This window comes from Primulina tabacum, chromosome 18 (assembly GCF_025594145.1).
Source record: "Primulina tabacum isolate GXHZ01 chromosome 18, ASM2559414v2, whole genome shotgun sequence".
NCBI classification, from domain to species: Eukaryota; Viridiplantae; Streptophyta; class Magnoliopsida; order Lamiales; family Gesneriaceae; genus Primulina; species Primulina tabacum.
Genome location: NC_134567.1, coordinates 21,314,280 through 21,332,369, shown reverse-complemented (window position 1 = coordinate 21,332,369; position 18,090 = coordinate 21,314,280). Strand labels below are relative to the sequence as shown.

Here is an 18,090-nt window from a genome sequence, read left to right as displayed (position 1 = left end):
ACTAAGACAAAGCTGGTTTTGAAATCCAGTTCCGATGACGAATCGAATGATGATTTATCGGTCTCACAAGTATTTAAGAAGAAACGGTCAGAAAATCCCAAAGCTGCAAAAAATCAAGATGATCAAGCATATTTTTGCACCGTTGGTTCCTCCTCCGATCTCCTCAATTAAAGCAACAAAATTCAAAGGATTTAAGATCGCTGAATCAGAGATCACATCCTATTTCTCCAGTATTCCTCTACTCCATCCTAAATAAAAGGGGAAGAAAGTTTTGCTCAAGGATCCACCGAAACACAACAATTTTCACAATGCTATTGTGCTGACAAGCGGACCAGTCAATGAGATCATTCGGCAGAAAATGAAAATGTTTGATAAGTGGGTTGAATTTCGAATGGTCACAACCTTCGACTTACTAATTCAAACTGGTAAAAACAAAGCGGTAGCCAAACTTGAACTCTCTATATTGGAATGGAAAGAAGTATCTGATGTTCCAACCGCTCTTCTTCGTAGAGACTTGTTGGAATTACAGATGAAGGAAAGTGCTCTCCGAGCACTGATTCCATTGAAAATGAACAATTTTTTCCCTGCTTGCCCAACCGCAAAGGATGACTCATCTGTCATCTCTCAACTTGAGATGGACGTTCTCTCACTCTCAATGATTGTCACTCAAAGCGGCAGGAACTTCAACTGCCTGCGGTTGGAGAAAAAGCCAAGTTTGACTCAAAACTGAACATTGATGAAGTGCTGGCGCCTGAGACCATCAACGACTTACCTACAAATCAGGTACTACCATCTTCTTCTGTTACCGCTTCGCTTGTTTCTAAGATACCGGTTGAAAGATACCGGTTGAAACTGTTATGCCCAATGATATGGACTCCATCCTTCCTACCACTGAGATCATTATGACAAAGGATGTTCTCAGCAGTGAGCAATCTGTCAACAAGATGCACAGGCTCCTCAAACGCTCCTCAAGAGATCCACGAGGAAGATATATATGTTCAAGAGTCTGACTCAGTTGTGCATCCTCTCTCGGTGCATATCGGTCTTTCAGAAGTCCATCTTATCTCTGCTGAAGAAGTCGTGCAATCTCTTTCTGACTTTGACCAGGGCACAAATCACATGGAGATCTCTTCTCCTTCTAAGTTTTAATTTGCTGATGATACTGCTCAAGGCATTCTCCAAGAACCGTTAGTATCTTCACCTCCTATACCCAAGGATGATAGTGTAACTATTGCTTCTCTACCTTTAGTCTTTTCTGTTGCTGAGGATCCATCAACCAGTTTGGTAGCACAAGAAGTCCCCAGCCAAGCAATCCTTGTTTCTTCTGTAGCATTTGACACCACGGTTGATGCTTTAGCTTCTGAAATCGATCGACCTCAGACTTCCAAGTCTACCATAAAATCATCTTCTTTTGAACTGGCCTCCTTCAAGTCTAGAATACTCTCTTCATCCAATCAATTTGGACCCCAAGAAGAAGAATTTGAGGAAGAGGACAGCCAGAAGGAGATTTCGGATCGTTTGAAGACTATAGATCAATCCATTCTTGCCCTCAACCGGAAGCAATTTGATATTAAATAAGCCTTTCAATCCATGAAATCTGAACTCTTCAAGGAATTTCTTGTCATGAATAGAAGCATTACCCTTCGACAAGAAATGAATAATTCCTCGCATCTCAATATGTGCACTGAGCTTTCAGGCCAAATGTCTAAACTTAAAGCACATGTTGATCAGCGCATGAATTCCCAAGGAGCTCAACTTACTGAAATCATGCAATTCCTGATGCATGGTGATGTCAAAAAAAGGAAAAGAGAGAGGCAGCAGGAACTTAAGAAAGAAGAAAAAGCGGTTAGAAAAATATTTGCAGAGCGTGCCAAAGAAGATGAAGCTAAACAGCTTGAAGAACAACAAAAAGGTTAATGTATTTGTTTAGTTGTTTTTATTGCTTTTTTACTGCTTGTAGTTTGTAGTTTCATTCACTCAATGAAATACAATCTTTGTTTTATTTCGTTGTTTTTAAACTTTCAATAAATTGTTGTATAGTTCTGCAGCTGGGTTTTGTCATCATAAAAAAAGGAGAAATTGTTAAAAAATTATTATTACCTTAAAGTTTTGGCGATTAATAAAATCAAAACAACACCTAAATGTTTCAAGAAATAGTTGCAATCTTCCTTATATAACAAGAACCATTTCAACCGTCTAGACTTAAACCGCTTGGTCTTCGACCGCTTGAACTCTCAATAGGATGTCCGCCTACAACTTGAAGAAGTTTCAACCTTTAGAAGACTTTCAACTGGCTGTTCGAAGTCTTCAAACCGCTTCATTTAAGAATCATTCGTTGCTCACTTAATGAAAGACATTCTCTGATCGACTAAGGACATTCAATGGTTTTGCACCGCTACAAGGCAACTATGTCCTGCATAAGTCCCGATAAATATATGCATTTATGTAACTATCCCAGAATAAAAGATTGCTTAAACATCCTACAAGCTCTGAGGGAACTAACAGTTACTACAAAAGGATGCTCAACAACAACTCTTTAAAGGAACGAGATTCAATGCTACACAAGCAAAGAGAATATTAAATGGTTGCTGAAGAACATTTAATGTAGCTGCAGCTTCTAGTGACACATCATTCCAGCGATACAAGTTTACGTTATTCATTTTTTCCCACCGTTGGGATGATATCTTATAAAAGAAGAGTTCAAGAATACAGAAAACAGTTCGATCATTTTAAACTTTTCAACCACGCGATTGACACACTACTGAAGTTTGCATATTCAAATATCTGAGCGCACTTAAAGTTAATATACTTCATCGCTCAGCAAACACGCACTCAACAAAAAGATATTTGATCATTTAAGGATCAATTTCGTGCTACTCAAAACATACAGTTTTCCTTTCTTAATAACATTTTGGTTATTTGATTGATTGTGTTGTCTGGTGAACCGAAAGTTCTTAAAATTTAGAAGTGCAAAGTTATCACTAAGAATTCCAAAACAGGCAATGTGATAAGTTCTGATTGGAGTGGGCTGTTGCAATAAGTTTATAAAGCCAAAATCTTTTAGTGGAATCTTTCCTAAAGAGGAAGAATGGGTGACATAGGAGTTTTATTTTCCGAACATCCATAAAAATCTTGTATCTTTATTTTTCGCGAGCAGTTACATTTCGAACCATCTCTTGTTAACAAGTCAGCCAACCAGTTGAAGTTATCATTAGAAATTGTAAACCGTTTTCCGCGTTTTTCAAATGGTTCATATTTCTAACTGTTTAAGAAAAACTTCCAACCGCTTAAAAATGATTGAAAATCAATTTTAGAAGCAAGTATTTTTAAAATGTTTATTCATCCCCTCTAAACTCTTTCCCGATCCTGACACTTATCATAAATATTATTAAATTATTTCGTAACTTGTTATTATTTTGTTACTAACAATTATTAATGTTTTTTATTATTATTTATATTTATTATTCATATTAATAAAACTACTATTATTTGGAAAATACTTTAAAAAATACAAGGTGAATTTGTTAAAGTGATTGACGAATTAGAAATTGTTATATATTATTTTAAAATGCTTACATTTTGTTATATATTATCAAGTAAAATCTCTATTTTTAATATAATTTTTCAATTAAGGTCACAAGAGGGTATAATGTTAATAAAATCTCATAATCATGAGAAGGCATTAAGAGAATCAATCACACAACGAAAGTGTGTGAAAGCATCAAACACTGTGTGTGTACAGTGCGGGCTCAAATGAGGGCCAATTTGATGCCTCAAAAGCTATAATATTCGAACCAAACAAACACACACGATGAAGGTTGATTATTTATCGGTCCATCTCTTTTTCAATGAATCAAATTGATCTTGAATATATTTTTTGTCAAAAAATTTTTATGGAGATATTTTTCAAATGCTTTATCCGATATATATACTAGTCGAATGAAACACACGTTTTGTGTATTATATACACTACTGTTATGTATGATTTGAACGGAATCAATATATTTATATTTAAAATATTTTGATATAAATGGTATTTATAAGACAGATTTTCGTCTCGATCTCACTCATAAAATATATTATTTTTTATATAAAAATATATCATATCTCGCTGTACTTGGTCAAATTTTTTTTTTTATAGAAATAATAATAATTTTTTTAATATAAAATGTAGGTCTTGCGAAATTTTGGGAAAATAACAGATAAATAATCTGCACTAATATTTTAAAATATAATAATCACCGCATCATTTCCAGTGCACTCTTCTTCGGGTCTCTTGCTGCGAGCTTACGTCTAATGCTGCATGTCCATTGTTATCTCCGCCGTCTCCTCCTCCTGAATCGCATCACTTTTGTGTGAATCACCATTACCGTGTTCCGTTGATCTCTGCGACGAAGATTGATCAGAGGTGCGGGATTCTGTGTCCTTTTTATTTTGATTTTTCATTCTTTTGATTTTTCTTGATGAAATTCTACTGGGTATCTGTATTCGATTGACAAATGTGCTCTTTTCTGTCTCAAGATCTTTACGGAATGATTAGATTGTGGGAATTCTCAATTTGGTTTTTTATTTTCTTGCTCGTCGAAACTTCTGATATTGTTTACATGGATTGATCCTTATTCAGGATTCCGTTTGTGTTCGTTTTGTTATTCTTCTGCTTCAGATAGTTTGAGTTACCATGTCTTCCGAAAAAGATGTTAAAAGATACCGCGTAGGATATGCCCTGGCACCCAAGAAAGTGCAGAGCTTCATTCAACCCTCCCTTGTTCACACTGCTGAGCAAGTAGGAATTGACCTAGTTCACATCGACCTCGATAAATCTTTGATTGACCAGGGCCCATTTGATTGCCTCATCCACAAGTTATCTGGCCCCGAATGGACCCGTCAACTCCTAGAATTCCATTCGCAAAACCCCCAAGTCATCATCATTGATTCTCCTGATGCAATCGAGCGGGTTCGCAGTCGGATTTCGATGCTTCAAGTCGTACAAGAGCTGAGTATAAGTCATAAAATCTCACTGGGGATTCCGAAGCAGGTGTTTGTGGAAAGTCATGAATCGGTATTTGATTGTGTTAAATCAGAAGGCATGAACTTCCCAGTGATAGCAAAGCCTTTTGTGGCAGATGGAAGCGCTGCCTCGCATCAAATGTGGCTAGTTTTTCGAGAAACGGGTTTGAAGGAGTTGAAGTTAAACACCTCATTTGTGTTACAGGAGTTTGTGAACCATGGAGGGGTGATTTTCAAAGTCTATGTGGCTGGCAAGCACGTGACTTGTGTGAAACGAGGTTCCTTGCCAGATATTGAGGTAAATAAAGTGTGTAAGTCGGAAAATTTATTGCCATTTTCACAAATATCGAATTTGACAGCTCATGCTCCAAGTGATGAGAGTGTGACAAGGCTAATTGAAGCCACTGAAATGCCTCCATCTAGTTTTCTGAATGAAGTGGCTGCTGGTTTGAGGCAAGCTCTGAGATTGAATCTTTTTAACTTTGATATGATAAGGGACAGTAAGACTGATGACCGTTATCTCGTAATCGATGTAAATTACTTTCCGGGATACGCAAAGATGCCAGATTATGAGAAAATTTTGACTGATTTTTTTCTTGACCTTGTGGAACCAAAGGTAAGTGATAGCTGCGAATCTTCCTAGTTTTGTCAAGTCATCTTGGAAGTTTTGTGATGTTGCGAGCCAAAAGTAGTGATGACTAAAAATACTGACATTTATTTTTGAGCTTCCTGAGTTGACATCTAACAAATTCATGTAGAAACAGGTATTTGGATGGTACGATGGATGTATTGAATCTTCAAACTTTTGTTTTGTTTTTATTTTGATGCATATGATTGTTTTCGTAGTCTTTGGAGTTACTGATAAAAACGTCTCAACTTGTCATTACATTTTGAATGTCAAAGCTTGCACAAGGTTTTAAGTATTAGAATGGTGGGCATGCATGCAATACTTCCGCCACATTGTCATGTTTTCTTCCCTTGTACACCATTTTCGATTTTATTGTTGCGACTTTTAAGGCTAATTGATTTACCGGCCGATATCCGTTTTCTGGGAAAGCAATGTGTGGGATATTGTTATTATGGGAAAACAATGTATTATTGATTCTGATGATACTCTTAACAAGGTTTAGGTTAAAAACAACTGGCTGAACATAGCCTTAGCATTATATGAGCAGTCGTCCCTCCCAGCGAGAGTGGCTTGGCTATCGTCTTCTTATTCCTCTCATACCTTCTATTTATGTTGACTCTTAATACAAGCCCTTAAATGTCTTTATTGTTACGTTGTGTCCCCGGTCTTGGGGGACGACATGCCTTTGTTCTGAAATTAGTAATAAAAGATTTTAAAGAAGTTTATTGGGCACAGAAATGTGGAATGTGGAATGTGGATACCACAATCATCCCATTATACACAATATGGAGAGAAATAAGCTAATTTAATAACAAATTCAAAAATTAAATTTCAAAGTTGGTCATCCCTCTAATACAACGTCAGACAAAATCGTCCTTCTAAGATGTGTGCGGTGTGCCTCCCACAGCCTCACTTGACAAAATTGCCAGAACTCTTTGATATACATAAAGCAGATGGTGTAATGCCTATATGAGGTTTTTCTTTAATAAGCACCATCTATCCGTAGATGGGTTCCTAAAATACATGAGTGAAGCACTTGTGTCCACGTGCAATCACTATATGGCAGTGGCAGCAACGCTTTTGTAAGCCACCTTCGATTTTTTCTGTTGCTCGTCTTGAGATTTCTGCGATTTCCGCTTCTTTCTTGATGAAACTGCAGCTGGTATAGGCTCTTCTTCCGTAATGTCAGAGTGATTCATATCTTCATCTCTTGACCCTGTATCCATTCCTTCAGGTTCGAGAACTGACATATCAGCTAGTGTATAGTCAAAGAGGAAAGTGTTGCTTTCCAACTTGTCTACTCTACTAAAATGCCTCTGAGAATAAGGAATAAGACCTTCAAGCAGTTCCCCGATGCCCTTTATCTGAAACCACATTAGTAGTTAAAGATCTGACAGCGAGGCTTTCATAAAAGTACCAGAAAATAACTACCTCAATAATTTCTGTAGGCGGGATGGCGCTAAATAAACGAGACAACACAGAGTGCGCTATGTGACATAGTTTTGGCTTCGTATTCCAATCTCTTATATACTCCAGAAGTTTGTGCAACTCTTCCTTGGTAAGAGGACCCAGAGCTTTTTCAATCTGAGATTTGCCATCCGCCTTCCTGTTAAGAATAGGCAAGTTCTTGTAAACAATCTAGATACATGCATTGCCGAGCAGGAATATTGTAGCAATAAAAAACAATCATTTCACCTGCAGAGCTCACTAAATAACTCGAAGAGTTTGTGAGGTCTCCGAAGTTCAAATGCAAGCTGGATGGCTTTGATGTAGTCGGCATCAAAAACAGCATTTTCTAGTTCTTGCCCCCTCAAAACACCTTCCTCCTGTAACCGCAATACGATAATCCTCCATTCAGATCCCCGTGATTATAAATCCAAACCACTCACATGGAAGATTTATTTAACGCGAGAAGTATATTTAGAATCGCTGCGTTTCATAAATAGGATGCATTACACCAACTTGTTTAAAAATTTAAAATGGTTTTACGAGATTCAGCTCAGTCCAGCTCTGCCTCTAGCCAGAGGAAACCTCCGCAAGGCACAGCCACATTTTGTGCAAGTTCTTTTTTATGCGATATGTAACCTTGAACACTCGAAAACTCCACTGAATAGGCAGTAAAATATGAGATAATTTGTTCCCACAAATAGCCATTCGCATTAAGCATAAATTATAGTCTCATGAATCAAGAAACTTTAATTTGAGAATGAACCGGCTCACTTCTTTGCGAAAGGCTTCCTCTTTATCTGCAGCCGTAGAGTCATGCCACAAATTAATAACTGCGTCACCACCACCTGTTGCAATCATTTCTGTCTTCTTACCTACAGCCAATGCCCAAATCTGCACACAAGAGTGATGAGGAGCGAAAGAGAAAAACACAATGAGACTAGACAAAAAATGACACTGGGAAAACAATGATAAATACACTTCACCTCCATTGCTAAAAAATTGGATCAAAATAAAAAGATACGTATAGTTGAGAAACATAACATGAAATATCACAACATATTCTTCACTATCCAACAAGTTGAGATCAATCCGCAAAAATAATCTCTTTCTTTATCAGACATCTAATTCACCCTTTGTTTCTGTTTTGGCAGATGTTTCTGACAATTATCATTCGAACTTCAATGATACACAATTTTTCAGACAGGTTGGTTGCTGTTTAAAAAAGACTCGTTGACGATCAATAGAAGACATGACTTTGTCATAGCATTGGCGTCTTTTAAGAGGACCGGACTTTGAAATTGTGCTGCTTGAAATAGCAGCCAAACCAAGACAGGAGTGTGATGCGATTTCACATGATCCACACATCTAGATACCATCACTTCAAATCTAGTGTTATTTGATAAAATCAAGAAATGGAAACGACAAAGAGGTCATTTGAGATTTAAAGTCAATTTGATTATAGTTCAACTCAGTACCTTGTCCTCATGTTGATCATAAGTAGCCACACATTCGTTTGTTTTAACAGTCCATAGCTTCACCAAGCCGTCCGCACCTGATATGAGAAAAATTTGTTCACAGATCAAATCAAAACAAAGTATCGGATTATGCGCAGAACATTAAGAACAGAATCGACAGGTTAGATTACCGCAAGAAACAAATTGGGTTCCACATGTGACAAATGATGCCCTAATCACACTTGATGTGTGTCCTTCAAATGTTTTTAAACATGAACCATCAGAGATTGACCATATTCTTATCGTCTTATCACCAGAAGCTGTTATGACACATTGGTCAACTGGAGAAAACTCCACAGACCAAATTCCCCTTTTATGTCCTTTAAGTACAACCACAGAAACCAGTTCTGGGAGCCTCCATACACAAGCTGTACGGTCCTGAATATGATGGGTTGGGGGGGAGGTTTGAAAACAATAAGATTCCTTCTGTTGTTTCTTGGTCCATTGAGAAATGTCCTTGTAGTAATTTCAAAACTAAGGTAGTTTAAATGAAATTTCTCTTATTAACCTGGGAGCCACTACAAATGAGACTGTCATTGGGTGCAACTGCTAACGAGTTTATATCTTTGTCATGGGCCGCTACAACTGCTTTCACTTTCAAATTGGAAACATCTTTCACATCATCAGAAACTCCATCTAAGCTCCACACTTTAAGTGTACGATCACTAAACCAAAGGTAATGCCAGAAAAAAACATACACAGTTAAGAGAACAGGGGCCAGGAATGCCAGAAATAATTATAGCATACAGACTAGATTAATGGATTTAAAAATAAACAACGCAACTAAACTCATTTAACAGGCTTCTCTACAACATTTAGATCTCTGGACAGTAAATCAAATCAAAGGGAACTGCAAATTGTCATGTCGCATCAGAAGAGTTGAAAAGATTGAACTAATCCCAGAAATTGCTGAATTCTAGAAAGAAAACAAAAATTTAGCATATTTGAAACAAAAAAGTTAAATGCTCAATTAAAAATAAGCAAACCATGCAATCCCATTTCAAAGACAAATGTGAAAAGTATTGTAACAAAAAGGTAAAACTACAGGCATTCCATTATATGGCCAAAACAAGATAAGTTAATTTTTTTTCCCAAAACTAGGTTCAATAATACATCCCACGTCGAGTTAATAAACTAACCCCACAGGACATACTTTCAGTTTTACACTGAGTCAAAATGCTACCAAATTCTGCTTTCAAGCAAAGGCACTCATTGGAGCTGTGTGTGTATAGCAAGCAGCAATCTGGAAATACTGTTGCTCTTATTACCCAATTCCAGGAGGCATTAAATAGGTATTATCATTAAAAAGTAGCCAGGAAATATTAGATGTCAACAATCTGCCTCCTATTTTAAATACAATATAATAGACAGAAACTCTTTATAAATCAAATCCATACACACATCATGTAAGACCAGTCATAAAGCAAGGCACCTTCGATCAGAAAATCTGAACCATTTACCTACTGCCGCTAACAAAAAAGTTCCTGTTTTTCTTTGAAAAAGCAACAGCACCAACAGCTCCCATATGACCCATGCCAACTCCAATGCAGCATCTGCTTTGGGAATCCCACAGCCTAACCTATGAAGATAGCAGAATCAGCATCTAAACATGTACTCTCAAATACAAAAAGGAGTTGTAAGTCTAGACTAGCATAAAAGTATAAAAGCAGGATGTCTACTCAGGTGACAGAAATTATTTTAATAATGCTTCAACCTAAAACTCACATTGTTATCCTTGCTTCCAGTAACTATAAGTGTTCTTCCAGGACTTTGGACACAGGTATCAAGGCATAGAACTACATCAGTATGGCCAGACAATACATAGGAACATGACATCGATGCCAGATCATATACTCGTACCTGCACATTGATAATTTAATGCAAAGACCAAGAAAGAGTAATGAAACTACAATATCACATCCATCTGTTCAGTAATCCTTTAAAATGGAACCTGGGACAAGGATTTCATCCTTATGGAAAAAGCACTCATCACAGAATCACGCATTAATATTGGTAGAATGATGCCACCAAGAGAGAATTTGGAAAAAATTTACCTGCTCTACACTGGTAGCAACTGCAAGGAATTGTTCTTCTTCACCCAAAAACTTCATATCAGAAATCTCTTCATTATATCCAATAAACCTTTTGCTCAGGGTTAAATTCAGACCAACTTCAGAATGTACTTCCAAAACATAGATGAGAAACTGCTGGTCAGCTGTAACACAGAGCAATCCCTGACCTAATGGTAGCATCAAAGCTGATGTAAAACCCCTCTTAACATCCTCTTTGTCCATAATAATAGTAACGTCAGAAGATTTCTGCTCGAAAAGGAGTACTGCCCTGTACAGAATTATAGAAGTTCAATATTCATTTACAAGAATGATAGGATGAACTCTTTAATCAAGATAGAATTACAGTGACCAGGAAATATCTTTTGAGCAGTCACGTGGAATTTTAAATGAACAATCGATGACCAAAGTATCAAAAGAGTTGAATCGAGGACCATGCAACAGCAAATGAAATTATACATGAACAACAGGTATCCTATAGGAGATCCAACAAAACACGCTCTCTACTCTATGTAAATATCACATAGAATGTCAATATCTGAAATTTTCATGGAATTAGATGTCCTACCCATCTGAATTCCATATCTTCACAATCCCACGCTCGCCAACAGTTATAAATGGAATAGGTGATAAACCTATCTTCTTCTGCCCATGTTTCTTTATTGATGACGACAAACATGAGGCAAAAGGGGATGCAGAATCTATTGCGCACACTGCTTCTATCGCCTCATATGTCGGTACAGTAGTTGCACAGGTATAATTGTGTAGGTTCCACACGTTCACAACCTGAAATCATTAGAGTGTGTAACATATGAGCCAGAAAAGAAGTGGCAGCCATAGGAGAAGCTAAATTGTTCAATGCAGAGCACAAGTAAAGTATGTTCATATAGTATTCAAGAATCTTCAGCTAGATTATTCAAGTACAATATTTCCAGTTCTGGCTAATCATTTTCAGCTAGCAGTAGTTTTTTCTTTTCCATTCAGAACCGACTGCACTAATTAAGTACGCATAAAAACACAAAACATGCCTTGTCTCTTCCAGCAGTAAGCAAGGCCCATCCATCTTCAGATATTGCAATCGAAGTAACCACTGACTGATGTTTTTCTAGAGTTGCTATGCACTTTTTGCTAGTAAGATCCCACACTCTTACAGTAGCATCATCACCACCTGAGAAAAGCTGTTCATAAAACCAAGCATGATGCATAGTTTTCCCCAAATACCCATGAGCGGTCATTAGACACCAACAAGAGTAGGACAAATTTTAATCAAAAGGAACTCACAAGTAAGCGGCTCGGGTCAGGGTGGAACTTAATACTGGTTACCACGCCTTTATGCCCCTTGAAATAATGGGTGCAGAAGCCTCCATCCACGTCCCACACCTGCACTTTCTTATCAGCCCCTGCTGTAGCCAGCAATCCCCCAGAGGCATGGCAAGCCATTCCCATCACAGGCCCTTCGTGCCCCTATTTCCAACACACCAAAGTAAAGAATTTGATAGGTTGAAAACCATGTGGATCGCATGTTCAAGCTCTAAAGAATCAAGCTTGTAGCTGTAGGATCATAATTTTTTGGAAAAAAACTCAACTAAAATCAAGTGAAAGAATTAGGTCACGCGTTAGCACACAACCTAAAGGCAAAGCTGATTCCAAATTTGATGCTTCAATTGCACAACACCAGACACATTGGGACGAATGTGATATAAAACAATTTTGTTTAATAAAAAGTACCTTCCAGGAGCGGATGCATTTGAGAGAAACAAGGTCCCAGACTCGAATTTGACGGCTGTGGCTGGTGGAGAAAAGAAAATTATCATTAGGGCTCAGTACGAGAGCCGTAACAGGCTCTGAATCACCATCAATGGTTGATTTGATGGAAGCATTGGAAGAATCAATAATCTTCAAAGCATCGTCACAGGCGCAGACGAAGAACGAGCCGTCGGATGATACAACGTAAGGTCCTCCGGTATAGAATTGCTGAAGCGAGTTAACGCAACGGTAGTTCTTCTTCAGAGTCACCGCCGACGCCATGATTGGATTATTACTGGCGAACTAGGGTTTTAGCATAACATCCCATATCTATAAACCCTAAACCAATACCCCTTATTCTACAGTTTTTCATCGTTATTTTTTTTAATTATTTATTCAATAATTTTTAAAAATTAATTCTATGAGACAAATATTTTTTAATTTGTTCTATTCATCGTAACCATCAAACAGACAAATATTTTATAAATGTTTTACTATTTTATAAATAAAAAATTAAAATATATTGTGTTTGGACAATATTTTTTTAAAAAAATTATAATTTATGTTTAAATAATTAATTATTCTCTAAGAATAATTTTAAAAGTTTCAATATTTTTAGAATAAAAAAAACGCAATGTCAAATGAAAAATAGATCGAGTCATAATGTAAACGGATCCTTGTTTTTCCAAATTGTTTCTCAAATCTTCGTATTCTAGATCATCGAAACCCTCACTTTTTTCTCTCACTCGTTTCCATCGGCAGTCGGCTGTCGCCACTCCCAATACTGAATTGGGATTATGATGTTGACTAACAGTTAGATCTCTCGCTTTTGGAATGGTTTACGTGAAATTGAGATTCTGTAATTTCAAATGGCTTTTCGAATTTCATTTTGAGTTACATCTTTGAAAGATTCATTGCGAAATGAGGACAACTGAATATTTACTTTATGTTTATTAATCGTTGTGTGTTTTGTATAAAGATGGAAAAAACACCAAAAATTTCGATATTTTACATTTATCATATCGAAAAATACCGAAGTTTTCAGGATGTCGAAAATTTATTGGTATGAGATTTATAAAATTTCTGTATTCGGTCCCAAAAAAATTCTTATTATATATATATATATATATAGGCTTTAGCTATATTTCTCTATTTTACTGTATCTTTATATTAAACTATTACATCACTTTTTCAATATCTTTAAGTTTGTTTTGTATATCTATCATTAATTTATTTATGATTGATTTGTGATTTGGCTGTTTGGTTTTCTAAGATAGTTCAAACTCTTGATTAGATTAAATGTTATTTTTCTATTTACAGGTTATCATTATCGTTGGTATAAACAGGTTCTGAGTTTAATAGAATTGAAAATCGAGAGTATCGACTCTCCTTGGCAAACATGTCGATTATTTAGGGTGTTCCGTCATTGTCGTAGGTCCTTCACTTTCATTACATCAATGTGGATTGATTTCTAGCGTCTTTCTGGATTTGCATTACATCATTGGTATTCAGATCAAGCAATTTTGCCCAATTTTTTTTTTCTCAGCATGCATCCACGACATCGTGTTGTCAATTCTTGTGAGCTTCTCACCACTTTGTTCATGTGAAAACCCTCTTACCCCAGGAGGTTGCCGAGTTGTAAGCCAATTGGAGCACTCATATACCTACAAATGATGAGATTGAGTGCAATAATCTGTTTGTCAAGTCTTGTGGTTGTTGAGTTATCAGTTTTCTCGTGTCCAAAACGCAGCAGAAGTATTAAAAATTTTTATTTGACATTTAAATAATGTCTTTAGACACTCGTATTATTTAAATAATAAAATTATTCAGAGGGTGTTAGTAAATTTACCAAACCACTTGACACTAACTATTCCGAAATTAGCGGATATTAGCTCTTGTAGTATTTTCTACGAACAATCTTTTTGAAATCTTTTCTTCAAGCATCTTAATCCGGTCCACGACTGGATCGCTTGTTCCTCTTCTAAATCGCACAAAAAATTTAGAAGAGATTTTAACATTGAGATCAAGAAAACAAAACGCTCAAACCCTTAAAATATTTAAGGTGACCGAATTTTTAAGAGCTTTTAGAGAGGAGAGAAGATTTTTCGAAAAACGCAAGGGGAAGAATAAGTGTAGAGGCTAGGGTTGAGGCCTCCCTTTTAAATATAATATGAATCCATGACCTAATTTTCATAATTGTATATTTAGGTTCCTTCATTATCTTTAATGGACTTAATTAATTAATTAGGCTAGTCCAACTAGTTTAATTAATTAAAATCTATTAAAACTTTAACTATTTAACATGTTAGACTTGTACTTCTACACGCACATTACGCAAATCCTATTTTCATTAATATTTTATAAACTCAACATTTGAGTTTAATAAGTTAAATTCTATTTTCTCAAAATTTTAATTATCATAAGTTCAACTCTTTGAATTTATTATCTCATAATTTTATATAAATTCAACTCCTTGAATTTATTATCTCAAATTTTAATCATCATAAATTCAACTCCTTGAATTTACTATCTCATAATTTTATATAATTTCAACTTCTTGAATTTATTATTTCAACGGGAACAAATGATCTAGTGCTTGTGTGACCCTCAATAGTTCAGAGATACAGCTAACTGTGGGTTTACAAATCTTTGTGATTTATGACATTTTATTTTATGCCGGCTTACTCTAATTTGCCTCATTTCATGCACCAACATTTGATTATGAGAATGTCAGAAACAATTTTCTGATTAAATCTATCGAATCATGGTAAGAGCGTTTAGTAGCATCGCCCCATGATTCCATAGGTATCGGTGATAGTGCCTGCAATAACCAATCGATTATGACTAACGTACAATATGGTCCCTTCATCTCATATATCTCAATCGAATCTGCAACCACTGGTTCATCGAGGGTTGCATATTAGTTTGATAGCTATATGATACAATCATGAAATATGCACAATGTCATCGCATGCACAACTAGAGAACCCTTGTCTCTAATGTACATCTTATACTCTGGCCAGAGATTTCATGCACTACTATTTCCTTAGATCACATAGGATATCCACACTCGTAAGTGAGTGATGAATCCCCGACTGCAATCCACTGGCTCCTACACATGTCGCAATTGAACCCAACCTCCCACCTTGTGACCCTCGCGGAATCAGGTAAACGATTCAAATCACAATCCTAGTATGTAGATCCTCAGTGTTGTCTCGAGTTGTAAGGACCAACGGTATACAATCACAACCACAGACTTTTCCTTTCGATGAATGTTAACCACTTGAAACGTTCGAGGCAAGGTTGTTTGGTACAATCATCATATGATTACCCATCTTTATGATTGAACATCTCTATGCTCTTATCATGAAACATGGTACACAACATCATGGATGCTAGTGTAATGCCCGAGATTTTATTCTGTTAATATGAGATTATTGATTTTGAATTGATGTAATTATAGAAGGACCACTCCGAGGCACGATTTGAGATAGCATGTGATATTGTGTTGTGCGAGGACAGAAGGTCTCGTGCATATGCGCGAAACGAGCCACGCATATGCGCGAGCGAGGCAGAAGACCTCGCGCATATGCGCGAGAAGAGGCGCACATATGCGCGAGCATGTGAAATGAAGAAGTACCGAGACAGTAGGTCTCGCGCATATGCGCGGGGACAGGGCGCGCATATGCACGAGCTGATGAATCCAGAATTGCCGAGACAGAGAGTCTCGCGCATATGCACCGGTGATGGTCGCGCATATGCGCGAGACGTGCAGAGTGTATATTGAGCCACATGTATTTGCCATGCAAGTGAATATGTAAATCCTTCACTTTTCATTCAGATTGCAGCAAGTAAACGAGGGAAGCATCTCCAGAATCCTCCAATTCTCCATAGCATAGAATTTTGATTTGGTGCAAGATCCAGCCGTCAGAAGTTCAATCCGAGTTTAGTACTGTGTTCCTCTCGTCAAAAGCTTCAAGAGGACGTAAATTTTATTATGTTCTTGTATGATTCAAAAGTTTGATGTTGAAGAAATCATGATCTGATTGATATTATCTGTTCCTGAGATTGTTATAATTGTATAATCGAAATCAGATTGAAGAACATATACCGTATAAAATTGTTATCATTTTTTCAGATTTGATTTGATTGAGAATATACAGATTTGGTATTGGATTTGTGTTTATCGATTGATTATGAGTTGTTGAGATTGGTATCTATTGATATTGTATTGCTGGGTATCTCGAGATTGTGCCGTTATGCCGTCGAAAGTTGATTAGATTGAGAATTCTTGTGTTGGGTTGTATATTGATATTGTATTCCTCGATACTGTTATTCCAGAGTTGGTATCGAAGGCTTCGAAGACTGAACAGAGTCAGATTGATCTACTAAAAGAAAGGATATAAATCAATGTTAAACCGGGAAGATACGACTCGAGTAAGAGATAGCTTGAGTTTCCCAAAACCACATACTTTATTGTATTGCTTTGATATTTGCAATTCTTGAGATTGATATGCTTAGTCTATTGAGTTATAGCAAAGCATGTTATTTGAGTTTTTGGCAGATGTGGCATGTCTTTGGCAGAGGTGCCAAGTCACTGGATATTTGGTTTATATCGATGTTACTTAGGAGTATATCGACTCATATTGTAGAGATTCGATATAGAAGGCCAAAGTCTGAGAATAAGAATGTACGACCATCTAGCTAGGAAGAGTAGGTGGGAGACTGTTGCGTTCTTATTCGAACCGGGATCCCTAGATAAGAGTCGAGCCAGAGATTAAGAGTTTAAGAGTTTGATTTACAGTTTTATATCGATTCATGTTTTTCAGATTATGATATATGCTATTGATAACTGTTCTATGCTTTTATATATGTTTATATGAAATGCATGTATAAGTTGTTTATACTGGGAATTTATTTCTCACCGGAGTTATCCGGCTGTTGTTGTGTTTGTATGTGTGCATGACAACAGGTGGGACAAGATCAGGGTCGAGAAGAGGATAGAAGATCGAGATTAGAGTGGAGATTCGGACCTAGATGTAGAGTTGGTTTTCAACACTTGATATGTAGTTGTTGAAACCTAGTTTGTTATGATTTACTTTTGTACCAGACTTGTACTATGGATCATGTTGTAGATATTAAACTTGATCTTGTGATGTGAATGAGATGGGACCTAATTGGTTATAAAAATTTGTACACTTGTTTATAAGGTGTTCAACATTTAAAAAAAAAAAATTTATGACCCAGATTAATTAATTGATCCATTTAATCCTAATGATGATTGATATGAATGAGTTAGCGTCCAAGTCCCCACAACAGGTGGTATCAGAAGCTGTATGTTCCTTAGACTGGGATAGAAGCGAGTGAGCGGGGTAGATTGAGTTTTATTTCATGCCAGCATCACAGCATGTTTTACTGCTTTGAAAATACATGTTTACCTGATTATCTGATTTGATTGGAAACGTCTACTATTGGAGAATGAATGAGAACCGATTCTTGATCAGAGGTATGATGATCAGAGGAGGACTGAAACAAATTTTTTATATTTGGTTACTAACCATTTTGATAATCAGATATGACTCCTCGAAGAATCCCAGAACAGGGTAGTACTTCTACTAATCCGATGGATCTTACAGCGACACCCATGGAAACATTGCTGAAGAGATTTCAGTCATTC

At 36.6% G+C, this 18,090-nt stretch overlaps 2 protein-coding genes across 3 annotated transcripts; one reads left to right on the top strand and one right to left on the bottom strand.

The window, feature by feature from the left end:
• The first annotated feature begins 4,248 nt into the window (after positions 1 to 4,248).
• Positions 4,249 to 6,033, top strand: LOC142533794 (inositol-tetrakisphosphate 1-kinase 1). Of its 2 annotated transcripts, none has more exons than XM_075640688.1 (2): positions 4,249 to 4,408; positions 4,664 to 6,033. In XM_075640688.1, the coding sequence occupies exon 2, from the start codon at positions 4,679 to 4,681 to the stop codon at positions 5,648 to 5,650; it is 972 nt and encodes a 323-aa protein (XP_075496803.1). In that variant the 5' UTR covers positions 4,249 to 4,408; positions 4,664 to 4,678; the 3' UTR covers positions 5,651 to 6,033. The 2 variants fall into 2 exon arrangements, with proteins under 2 accessions (XP_075496803.1, XP_075496802.1); XM_075640687.1 differs by having other exon boundaries at positions 4,625 to 6,033.
• A 393-nt stretch (positions 6,034 to 6,426) lies between these two features.
• On the bottom strand, positions 6,427 to 12,772 carry LOC142532814 (protein TORMOZ EMBRYO DEFECTIVE). The gene is made up of 14 exons (XM_075639303.1): positions 12,396 to 12,772; positions 11,949 to 12,131; positions 11,696 to 11,845; positions 11,236 to 11,453; positions 10,653 to 10,938; positions 10,324 to 10,458; positions 10,059 to 10,177; positions 9,107 to 9,263; positions 8,730 to 8,976; positions 8,560 to 8,636; positions 7,856 to 7,975; positions 7,331 to 7,461; positions 7,067 to 7,241; positions 6,427 to 6,999 (listed from the first exon to the last, which is right to left on the bottom strand). Exons 1-14 carry the CDS (start codon positions 12,693 to 12,695, stop codon positions 6,691 to 6,693), a joined length of 2,607 nt encoding a protein of 868 aa, XP_075495418.1. The 5' UTR covers positions 12,696 to 12,772; the 3' UTR covers positions 6,427 to 6,690.
• Positions 12,773 to 18,090: the final 5,318 nt, after the last annotated feature.